At 46.4% G+C, this 12333-nt stretch overlaps 1 protein-coding gene across 4 annotated transcripts in view; it reads right to left on the reverse strand.

The window, feature by feature from the left end:
* The window catches only part of FBXL17 (F-box and leucine rich repeat protein 17), a 307633-nt gene extending 295921 nt beyond the window's left edge, over window positions 1-11712 (reverse strand). For 2 of the 4 annotated variants that reach the window (XR_008574640.1, XM_054809505.1), the window contains exon 1: window positions 10503-11703. Coding sequence is in view for 3 of the 4 variants with exons in the window: in XM_054809505.1 (XP_054665480.1) it covers window positions 10503-11264 (762 nt within the window). In the remaining variant the exon portion in view is untranslated. Of the gene's footprint in view, window positions 1-10502 lie in introns of all 4 variants that reach the window. The other 2 variants (XM_054809506.1, XM_054809507.1) reach the window with 2 other exon arrangements.
* Window positions 11713-12333: the final 621 nt, after the last annotated feature.

Consider the following 12333-nt stretch of genomic DNA (forward strand, 5'->3'; position numbering starts at 1 on the left):
ATAAATATGCTTATTTATGGAAATACTACCTTCACTTTGAGACACAAGAGCTTACAGTTCTTAAAACAAGAACATAGCATAAAACAGGGAAGACTGTTGCTAATCCAGCAGCCATTGTGACTATGAAAGCCCTTAAATAATTTTTGTTCCAACTACCACACTACCAAAAGCTGAAAGCCCTCACAAGCACTTGTGGTCATATTTTAGTCCGTGCTGTACTTAACTGCAGCTGCAGAGACAAGTAAGGAGTGTACAGGTGTTACAAATTGACTTCTTGGAGAACAATAATCTGAGTGAAGCCACTGGGGGGCAAAACACCTGCTGACAAAGTTGCGTTCTAGCATGGACAGGAGTAACCAAAAGAAGTTACCCAAGCAGTTCATGTTCAAAGACAAGGCCTTGCCAGTTTTGTTTGCAGTAACTATAAAAGTTACAACTATAAGAGTATTCTGAATAATGATGTGTAAAACATCAATTTCTCCTCAGATCCTGCAGTTCTTAATAGAAGATGTATTGAATTACACTAAATGGAATTTAGTAACAAAGCCTATACATATTCCAGTTTGGTGGCACATCATCCTTACATTAAGGGATTATCTCTGCTGCTGGTCAAAATACTACACTAATGCATAAAATGCTATAATTCACTTTGATGACCTTCACCACCCTTTAATTCAGTTTCATTCTCTAGATATATACTGATACTGTGGCAACTTAATTGTACTGAGTTTTAGATTGTTTTGTAATTTCCAAGGCTGTATAAATACAGCTGAAAGCTAAAACCATTCCTACCCCAAGGCTGTTCATTTAACTCCTGCTTATGACAGATAACTTCCCGAGGGCAGCGGGTCCACTAGTTAGAACATTTAATTCCTGAAAATTGTACTCAAGCATGTACACCTGCACGTCCCATACTCACTTCCCTCCCCACCAACTCTGTCTAATCCCCATTCCAAGCACCAGAGAGACTGAAATATGCTTCAGCACTCTCAAAAGAAAAAAAAAAATCAATTTGAATAGCATTTTCTAGATGCATTTAACACCTTTATTTTTTTCCCTTTATTGGCAAGAGGCAGGGGTAGAGGAAGCAGAGTTCTACAAAAGCAGCAAACTGTCATGGTTTTACCTCAGCCAGCAGCTAAGCACCATGCAGCTGCTTGCTCCCCTCCACATCCCGTCCCCACCTCCCCCCTCCCCGGCAGGATGGGGGAGAGAATTGAAAATGGAAAGGGAAAAAAAAAAAACAAACCACACTCATGGGTTGAGATAAAGACAGTTTAGTAAGTAAAGCAAAAGCCACGCGCACAAGCAAAGCAAACCAAGGAATTCATTCCCCACTTCCCATGGGCAGGCAGGCATTCAGCAATCTCCAGGAAAGCAGGGCTCCATCACACATAACAGTGACTCGGGAAGACAAAAGTCACCACTTCAAACACCACTGCCACTTGCTCCTGCCTCCCCCACTTACTCTTCCCCAAGCCCATTCTATACTAAGCATGCTATCATATGGTATGGAATATCCCTTTGGTCAGTTGGGGTCAGCTGTCCCAGCTGTGTCGTCTCCCAAGTTCTTGTGCACCCCCAGCCTACTGGCTGGCAGGGTGGAGTGAGAAGCAGAAAAGGCCTTGTTGAGCAGTGCTTACACAGAGTCAACAACAAAAACATCTCTGTGTTATCAACACTGTTTTCAGCACAAATCAAAAACACAGAGTTAATTTTCTTCCTAGCAGCTGGTATGGGGCTGTCTCATCTGAAACCAGGACACAACAAAAAGCTTGGTGTTCCTCTCCCCCTCTCAGCTCAAGTTCCTACAACAGATGTCAGTGCCTCTTGCTTCAACCTTTCAAGTGATAGTTAAGATTAGTTAAGATTCTTCTTCACCCTCAATGGATGCAAAAGACTTTCTGGGCCTCCAGGCTACATCCTATTTAAGGATCAACACCCATTATGTTCAGCACTGATGCCTTATCACACCTTCCATATACAGTCAGTTCTCTAATGTCAAGCTCTTGGTTCAAAATAAGTGTCCACACAGACTCATTAGAGACTATAGTCAAAAGAAAATCCAAAAATGCAATGTCCAAGACAGCAAAAGTCAATGAACAGGTATAGCTGGCTTTCAGTCAGACCACATTCAATCTGTTGAACTCAATTCAAACAGTCCAATTTTATGTCCTTGATAGATACAGCCCTACAAACCCCTTACAGGAGAAAACCCATGTAAACAAGTTGGTTTACCTTTAAGCAATAAACCACAACTAATTCCACAGTACTATCTTCAGTGTGTTCGCACACTCCTGTGGCAATCCACGATTCTTGATCAGTTGATGGTTCCATTGATTTTAATCCAGACAAATTAAGTCCTTGCACTTCAGACTGTCAAAAACAGTGCCTGATCAAGTTTGATGGTTTTCTTCAACCTTCTTGAATATTTTGTATGACAATGGATGGCAAATGGAGGAAGAAGCTGCTGATGAATACTACTGAAGGGTCCAACCAGAAAAGCTAGAAGTAAAAGTTCTTCTGTGCAATTGTTTCCTTTAGCAGCAAGTCCCCATGTGATGGGCTACATTACACCCTTAATACTTTCCCCACTGTTTCTCCATTAAATGTATGCTAGATACTTTAAGCTGCATATCCAAAAAGGACTACTTTGAACTTTTGTGCTAAATATTAGCATTTCAGTGGGAGGGGATGGGGGAGGACATGGATAGGACAACAGAAAAGCAACCCCCCTATAAATATATTTCCTTAAAAGATTAAAGTAAGATTTAAACATCACAAATGTATTACTTTATCTGTAAATATTTGATAACTTTGGCCTTAAACCAAGTTCCTCAAAGTTCAATCAAGTGAAGGAGATACCTAACTGCAATTCTAATCAAAGAAAATCATGGAAGTCAGTCACACCCATGAATGTTACTGTGAAAAAAGTGCAATACTAGAAAGTTGTGCATGAGTTTGCTGACACGATATCCTCAGCACCAAGTTTTCCAAAATCAAGAATTCACATCACACAAATCAAATATGAAGTAAACGTAAGTGAAGGCTGGGGGAAACCTTGGCTGTAGTGACCATGAGATGGTGGAGTTCAGGATCCTGCGTGGAAGGAGCAGGACAAAAAGTAGGATTACAGCCCTGGACTTCAGGAGAGCTAACTTTGGCCTCTTGAAAGACCTGCTTGGGACAATCCCATGGGTTAGGACCCTAGAGGGGTCCAAGAGAACTGGTCAATATTCAAGCACCACTTCCTCCAATCTCAAGATCACTGCATCCCAAAGATGAAGACATCAAGCAAAGGAGGCAGGAGATGAGCAAGGAGCTTCTGGAAGAACTCAAAGGGAAGAAGGAAGTTTACAGAATGTGGAAAAAGGGACTGGCTGCTTGGGAGGAATACAGGAATGCAGTCAGAGTATGTAGGGATACAATGAGGAAGGCAAAGGCTCACTTGGAATTCAATCTGGCAAAGGATGTCAAGGACAACAAGAATGGCGTTTTCACATACATCAGCAGCAAAAAGACGACTAGGGAAAATGCGGGCCACTGCTGAATGAGGGTGGTGCCCTGGTGGTGGAGGATACAGAGAAGGTAGGGTTACTGAACACCTTCTTTGCTTTGGTCTTTACTTGCTAAGGCTGGCCCTCAAGAATCCTAGACCCTGGAGGTAAGAGAGTAAGTCTGGAGAAAGGAAGACCCTCCCTTGGTTGAGGAGGTTAGAGTTAGAGATCATTTAGGCGAACTCGACATCCACAAATCCTTGGGCCCTGATGGGATGCACCCATGAGTGCTCAGGTCCTGCACCTAAGGAGGAATAACCTCAAGCACCAGTACAGGTTAGGGATTGACCTGCTGGGAAGCAGTGCTGCAGGGAAGGACCTGGGAGTTTTGGTGGACAAGTTATCCATGAGCTAGCAGTGTGTCTTTGTAGCCAAAAAGGTCAATGCTGTTCCAGGGTGCATTAAGAACAGCGTGGCCAGCAGGTCGAGGGAGGTTATCCATCCCCTCTACTCTGCCCTGGTGAGACCACATCTGGAGTTCTGTGCTCAGTTTTGGGCTCCCCAGTTCAAGACAGACAAGGAACTACTGGAGAGAGTCCAGCAGAGGGCTACAAAGATGATTAGGGGACTGGAGCATCTCTCATATGAAGAAAGGCTGAGAGAGCTGTGTCTGTATAGCCTGAAGACAAGACTGAGAGGGGATGTGATCAATACTTATCAATATCTAAAGGGCTTGTGTCAAGCAGATGGGGCCAGACTCTTTTCAGTGGTGTCCACTGACAGGACAAGGTGCAATGGGCACAAACTGGAACACAGGAAATTCCATCTGAATGTGAGGAAAAACTTCTTCACTCTGAGGGTGATCAAGTACTGGAACAGGCTGCTCAGAGAGGTTGTGGAGTCTCCTTCTCTGGATATATTCAAAACCTGCCTGGGCACAATCCTGTGCAACATGCTGTAGGTGATCCTGCTTTAGCAGGAGGGTGGACTAGATGATCTCCAGACGTCCCTTCCAACCCCTACCATTCTGTGATAAGCATAATTGAAGAAAGAATTGTAACTTACCAAAACACAACCCTAACTCAAAAATAAAAGATTTTTAAAAACCACAATCAAGGAGTTAGAATTATTGATTGCACAGGCTTAAGAAGCTTTTGCCTCAGGAACAAAGGCAAGAAAATTCAGTTGATTGCTAGTACCATTCTTTAAAGACACTACTAACTTTACAAATAAATCACAGATATATGAATGTGACCCAAAAAAATATAGGTCCCACAGCAGAGGAGAGATTGTAAAAGGTGAATTCATGCCTCCCCTATTTCTGTCCAACGTTTTCATTTGAAAGATCTTTCAATCTAACTAGAAGAGTAAAGGTTTCTGTGAATTAAGCTTTCTTTTCTCAAAAAAAACCTTTTGTATCCAGGAAGAATAGACATCTACAAGATTGTTTTCACTATACTGCATGAGCTAGATTTGTTTTGAAACCAAAAAGTTCATGGCATTAAGAAGAACAGTACATACAAAGAACATTCAAATGTAAACTCAAACATTTCATGGTGCCTAATGAACAGCTGCTGGCTGGGGCTGAACCACGTCGATTTCACAGCATAGCTAGGATTCTTATGGCAAGCTGCCATTAGTAGGAACAGTTTGCTGGTCACCTACTGCTGGTTACCTTAATTTTTGCACTAGATTTAGTGACTGTACCCAGAGAAAGTCTTTTCAGGCAGCTGATCGTGAGGAAATGTTTTTCATCGTTGGACTGGTGTCAGATTAGCCAACTGAATCAATTTACTCTGTAATTGCATGATCACTCTACAGAGCAAAAAACTAGCAGCAGGAATATGCAGTCAGAGGTTACAAAAGGGACCATACCTTTCCTACCAATGGAAAGAAAGAAAGAGTTCTGAACAATTAAGTAGAACATCCTTACTTGAAGGGGCTGATAAGAGTTTTACTCCCTGCCATCCAGGTGTCCTCACTAAGAGACACCTGTGCTGCTTCTGAATCTACACAACAGTTTACAAATAGAGACACTAAAACATACTAAAATCTGTGAAAGATCAAACATAGTCAGGCACCCTGAACAAAAGAAACAAATTAATAGGAAATGAAAGCAAGAGTTATGTTTCATTTACTTTGCATTCAAACACTGCATAACTTGTAATCTATTAGTTTTCTCCATGGAATAATACATAGTTTTAGGGATGCAGAGCAAGCCAACCAACACCTAAACAACACTAGGAAAAGTCTTATCAGTCATGGAGGGTGAGCGTCAAAGCATCTATCTGCCTTCAGGAAAAGCAAAAATTTCATTTCAAGACATTTGTCTCCTCTATCACATAACTCATTCTGTAATGTGAAAACTTACATGCTTACAGAAAAGCCACCTTTTCACACACACACCCCTAGAAAGCAAAATACTTATTTTTTATAATCCTGCAACAAATCACAAGATATATCAGGACATCTTTCAGAATTCTATCTTTGCTTTTGTTATTAGTCTACTGGCACACCTTTCCTTCACAACTATGCCCCTCAGCTGCACTTCCAGAAGTTCAGCAACAGCACAGTGAAGTTAAAGCTGATTTATTTCCCTACTGCAATCACAGGGTGACAGTTAGCTTCATGGGGGGAAAAAAAATAAAAAAAAAAAAAATCAGTGTTGCTGTACCGTCCATTGTTAGAGAAAAAGTTCAGCAAGATAATTAAGATTGACATAAAAGAACATTTACCTCCCTGCATCAGCCACAAAGTTTCAAAACCCTTTCCGTTCTCCTCAGTGCTATAGCTAAGAGCAAGGCTTCACACAAACTCTAGACAACTGATGGGAACACCCCCGTAAGAAGGAAAGAAAGTTAGTATTACAACCGTGATTCCATGAACTTGTGGATGAAGACAATTCAAATAATGTATTTTGATGCCTCTGCCTCCTGACAGGCCAGGAAAAAAAAAATTACAGTGCAACTATAACATATATCTGGTCTTTTCAGGTATAATTTTATTAAAAAAATTCTGCTTTCCAGAAACAAATAGAAGTGAAATTACAATAGGTACAGATTTGTGATATATAGCACAAAGTTTTGAAAACTTAGTGATACATAGCACAAGATTTTATAATCTTCTACAATGCATGCTTACAAACAGCTTTTTTTTTTTTTCCATCTGTCTAGGTTACAGTCAAGTTGACTGATCTACAATTCCTGGAGTTCCTCTCAGATTTTTAAAGGGAACGGATCTAAATTACTCCTTAGTCAAAAGTAATCACCCTCATCTACAAAGCTTAAAGATGAAATTTTGCCCACTGTATAACACTTTTTTCTGATACATGTTTCAGCGACCAAATGAAAAAGCAAAACAAATAAGCTTGTTTGATCTCTGGAACTGCAGTTCTTTTACCCCTCCATACTGACAGAGGGACCTCTTCCTGTACTGGGTTTGCATGGCAAGGTTTTGGTAGCAGGGGGACTACAGGAGTGGCTTCTGTGAGAAGCTGCCAGAAGCTTCCCCCATGTCTGACAGAGCCAGTGCCAGCCAGCTCCAAGACAGACCCACCACTGGCCAAGGCCAAGTCCATCAGCCATGGTGGCAGTGCCTCTGGGATAACACAGTTAAGAAAGGGAAGGAAAAAAAAACAAAACACCCAGCAGTAGCATTTGCAGCCAGAGAAATGAGTGAGAAAAATCTAGGAGAAACACCTCTGCAGACACCAAGGTCAGTGCAGAAGGAGGGGGAGGAGGTGCTCCAGGTGCCAGAGCAGATTCCCCTGCAGCCCCTAGAGAAGACCATGGTGAGGCAGGCTGTGCCCCTGCAAGACCATGGAGGTTGACGGTGGAGCAGATATTCACTTGCAGCCCATGGAGGACCCCACGCTGGAGCAGATGGATGCCTGAAGGAGGCTGTGACCATGTGGGAAGCCCACGCTGGAGCAGGCTCCTGGCAGGATCTGTGGCCCTGTGGAGAGAGGAGCCCAGGCAGGAGCAGGTTTGCTGGCAGGACTTGTGACCCCATGGGGGACCCACACTGGAGCAGTTGGTGAAGAACTGCAGCCTGTGGGAAAGACTGATGTTGGAGAAGTTAGTGGAGGACTGTTTCCCGTGGAAAGAACCCCACGCTGGAGCAGGGGCAGAGTGTGAGGAGTCCTGCCCCTGAGGAGGAAGGAGCAGCAGACGTGTGATGAACTGACCACAACCCCCATCTCCCGTCCTGTGGGAAAAGGAGGGAGAGAAATGGGGAGTGAAGTTGAACCCAGAAAGAAGGGAGGGGTGGGAAGAGCTGTTTTTAAGGTTTGGTTTTATTTTTTATTATTCTACTCTGTTTTGCTTAGCAATAAATTAGATGATTTTTTATAAGTTGAGCCTGTTTTGCCTGTGACAGTAATTGGTGAGTGATTTCTCCCTGTCCTTATCTTGACGCAGGAGCCTTTTATTATATTTTCTCTCCTCTGCCCAGCTGATGAGGGTGGTGACAGAGCAGCTTTGGGGGGCACTTGGCCTCCAGCCAGGGTCAACCCAGCACACCTCCCCAGCCAGGGGAACAGGATCAACTGGCACATTGCACTATGAACTTCCCGATTCAGTAGGGCCTATCTGATGATGTGCGGGCCAAGTTCAGTCTGACAAACCCTTCCATCCAGCCCCATATTGTTCGCTTCAGAGACACTTAACAACACAACACCACTGGAGCAGCCCATGGGAGCCACCTCTAAGCCGCCAGCTATTACCAAGTAGTTCCTACAATATTTCTTTGGGCTTGTCTCTAGCCCATGTACAGACATGGGCGACAGCCACTCCCATGCTAGCACCACTCCATCAGGAGGTCACAAAGGAATGAATCATTAAAACATTAAAAAAACATAAAACAAATAAAAAAACCCCACCCCAAAAAACCCCACACATACCACCACGATCTGGCTCCTGAGACTTCTGAGGATAGAATCTCTTGTCCTTGTATTAAGGTTTGTGTCTCCACTACCTACTGTGAAAAGTTTAGTAAAGATTTTGGGTATATTTATCTCCCACCCTCTCATAATAAAATAGCACCTTTGGAAAAAGGATTATATTTTGAATATTTTATCTGTATCAAAACCCAGCACATTAAGGCCTTTAGCCATCTGTACAATGCAGTTAAGATGCCTGGTCAGAAATGTGAAGTTAAAAGTCCCATAACAGAACTGGAAGCTATGGAAGCAGAAAAAAACAAAAAACCCAACCCATAAGTCTAGCTAAGGATTGAAGGGCAGCTTGGGGTGGGTGGGGGTTGGGGGTCTGTATGACATAATGAAAAAAACCCAAAACAACAGGTGAGTTGGATGGTTCCAGCTGCTGGAATTAAGGGCAGGCTTTTTCAAAAACATCACAGAAGGAGCTGGACAGGGAAACTAGAGAGACAAAATCATTGGGGGAGGTGGGGAACATGTCAAAAAAACCCCCTTGAAAATACAGATACAAATGAGGTACTGTGTCAACATACGGAAAAAACATTTAAACTAGTCCACAGGTGAGATGGGCATAACATACCTTCACTATTAACAGAATTGGTTTATGGCAGTTATAGGTTAATATCTTCCAAAAAGTGAAACTGAGTACTAAAGTAACCACAGAAAAGTACTCATATCACTGATCAGCAAAAGTGTTCAAGCCATACTAATCAAGTCAGTCTGGTTTCAAATCCTAAAACAACAGAATATTAAAGAAAAAATTATCTTCAAATAATAGTGGCAAACGGATTATTTTTTAGAATAACTACCAGACTACAAGTTCAGAATAACTATTACTACAAGTTTCAATTCCACAATCACAGCAGATATTAATTCAGAAATTATAGTTCATGAGTTTTAAGTATATGCCAAAAAGGAATTTGAACAGTGCATCTAGGAAACTTGTACCCTTACTAACACATTCACATGTACCTAACAAAAAAACCCAAACAAAAAAAAAAAAACCAAACACAAAAACCCAAACCAAACCCAAACCAGCCGACAACTCTACAGAATTATTTTAGGTGCAAGACAGACAGATAAGTAGATTGTTATTGTTTGACATCAAAAGAGTAAAGGAAGTACTTTCTACATTGGGGTTGCACAATGTATAGCTGTATGCAAAGAACAGGAAGAATCATCTGTCTCACACTCCTCCATTATCATGCCCTACTTTAAGCTTAGCCATCTGACCAGAGACTACACTGCTGTAATATTGAAACCCTGTGCCCCAAAATTTAAAGACACACTCACATCAAACTAGTGAAAACATTACAAGCTTCAGTTCAAGCCAGACATATTTTTAGCAAGGTTTAGCTGAAGAAAGTCAGCATGCTGAGGAGATCAACAAAACTGCTTGAAAATGAAAAGTTGTTGTCAAAAGAGAACAGTATTGAACCAAAAAGGACAGCAAAAGACAGGAAAGAGAAAGACACTGTTCTTTGAAGGTACAAAGAGGTTATGAAAGCAGGTAATTCAAGAGGAGTACAAATACTGACTGTCCCCCTTGGTGACTACTCGATCAGCAACCTAAGAAGGTACCTGTGAAGGACACCTTATGAAGGTAATAGGTACGGGTCAAAAAATTTACGGGACAGCTTCTGGAGCAGTTTTTTCTGTCTTCACCTCCAGTTAGAGACTCACTAAGCCGTTTACAACGACAAATCAAACAAAGAGAAAAAGAACACCCGAACAAAAACACACACCCACAATCCTATTTATCTCCCAAACGCCAGGTGAGCGAGGTCGGCTGCTGGCGCGCCCGCGGGGCTGGGGCTCCGCGCTTCCCGGGGGCCGCCCCGCTGCTCTCCAGGCCCGGCGGTCGCCGCAGGTGGCGGTGCGGGAGGTGAGCGGGCCGGGTCGGAGGTGGCGAGGCCACTGAGGGCAAGGCTGGCCACCTCGGCCCCACCGTCTCCGGCTTCCACACGTCACCAAGCAGGGGTGACTGGCAGCCCCAGTCCCAGGCCTCCGTGCACTAACCCCCTCCCGGCGGGGAAGGAGTGGGCCCGCTCGTCGTCCCGACCCACCTTAAGAAGGATGGAGGGCGGCAGCTGATTAATGTCCGGGGCCGGCGGCGGCAGCGGCTCTCGGCAGCAGTCACCGGGGTGCTCCAGCGGCTCCTCGAATCCCGCCTCGCCGTCACTCTCCTTCTGTTTCTTCCCCTCCTCCTCCTCCGGCACAGGGGGCGGCGACGACGAGGCGGGCTGCCCGCCGCTGCTGCTGTCCCCTGCTGCGCCCCGGGCCGGCGCGCCCCCACCGCCCGCCGCGCAGCCGTCGGCGGCTGGCAGGGCGCAGAGCTGCGCCTCTCCCGGGCAGTAGCAAGCGGCAGCCTCGGCCTCCGCCGCGGCGGCGGCCGCGCAGCGCGGCTGCTTGCAGGGCGGGCAAGCGGGCAGGCCGGCCCCCTTGCGCTTACACACCATCTCGGAGGCGACCTCGTCGGACGGTCTGGCCGGCCCCAGGAGGCCCCGCACCGGCGAGGGCAGCAGGCCCGAGAGGAGGAGGCGCTGGCAGCGGCCCCGCGGCTCCCAGGCGACGGGTGGCAGGCGGAGGAGGTGGCGGGCGGCGCGCTGCTCCGCGGTGGTGAGGGCCGCGTAGGGCGGCGGCAGCAGGGGATCCCCGGCGGAGAGGGGCTGCTCCGGGGCGGGCGGGCTGGCGCTGTGCACGATGAAGCAGAGCATGCAGGGCCCGCGCAGGAAGCAGCTCCGGCTGCGCGGAGGCACCTTCCTGCCCCGGCGGCAGCGGCGGTCCCGGCTCAGGCTGCTTGCCTCCTTTGAGAGCAGGTGGCCCATATAGGAGGCGGCAGAGGCGGAAGGGCCCGCGGGGTGTCACCTGCGGGAGGCGGCGGGGGGCGCTGTCATGCTGCTGGCGGGGGCAGCAGGTGCCGAGGCCAGGCCCGGCCCGGCCCGGCCCGGACAGGACAGGCCAGGAGGAGGCGGCGGCGGCGGCAGGGCTGGTTCCGGGCCGCGGCGCCGGGAGGGAGAAGCTTCCGCTACCGCCGCCCTGACCTTCCCTGGGGGAGGCGAGGGGGCGGTGCTCCGCGGCCTGCCGCCGCCCGGCGGTGCTGCCGCCAGCGGCCGGGTTGGAAGCTGATGGTGGCGGGGGGCAGCCTTGCGAGGCCTCAGCGGCAGAGCCGGCTCCGGCGGCCTCCCCTGGCAGCGGTCCGGCAGGGAGCTGCGGAAGCGCCGGTAGCGGTTCCCCGGCCGGCGCAGGCCGGCGCTCCCCCCCCCCTACACACACCGTACACACGCACCACACACACACCGTACACCCCCCCCCGCGTGTTGGTGTGTGTATCCACTGTGTGTATATGCAGTGTCTGTGCATTATTCAAGTACGCTGTGTGTATAAATACAGATGTATACAGTAGAGCATACAATATATTATTATATATATAATACATATATAATGTATGCATATTTTTAAATACTTGAAATAAAATTTTTTGGTCACAATTTGTAGGCAAAGGGGAGAGGGCTGCTGCCCGCTGGTGTCAGATTGTATGCAGCTGTGCAGGATTGCAGCTGGCTTTTTGCAGTTGCAGGGTAACACAAGCTTTTGACACCACCAAAAGCATTCCTCATCAACGCCACCTTCCCACCAGTGTGCTCCAGCAAATACCTGTTTTTTTGCTGGTTTAAATCTGTTTGGCCAGACACAGAGCCCATATGTGGTCTCTGTCCCTGCATGCCCTGCTACTCAGGATGCTTGCCTCTAACTGCAGTGTGTTGTACCTCACTGCAGGTGCCCAGTGTGTATAAATCTTTGTAAATATCGGCTGTAATGCTTTAATTAAGACTCCTCTCAATGCCTAGCAAAATTCATTTGCATGTTTCAACATTCAGTTCTAAATTATTCATG

Source organism: Grus americana, chromosome Z (genome assembly GCF_028858705.1).
Source record: "Grus americana isolate bGruAme1 chromosome Z, bGruAme1.mat, whole genome shotgun sequence".
Lineage (NCBI taxonomy): Eukaryota > Metazoa > Chordata > Aves > Gruiformes > Gruidae > Grus > Grus americana.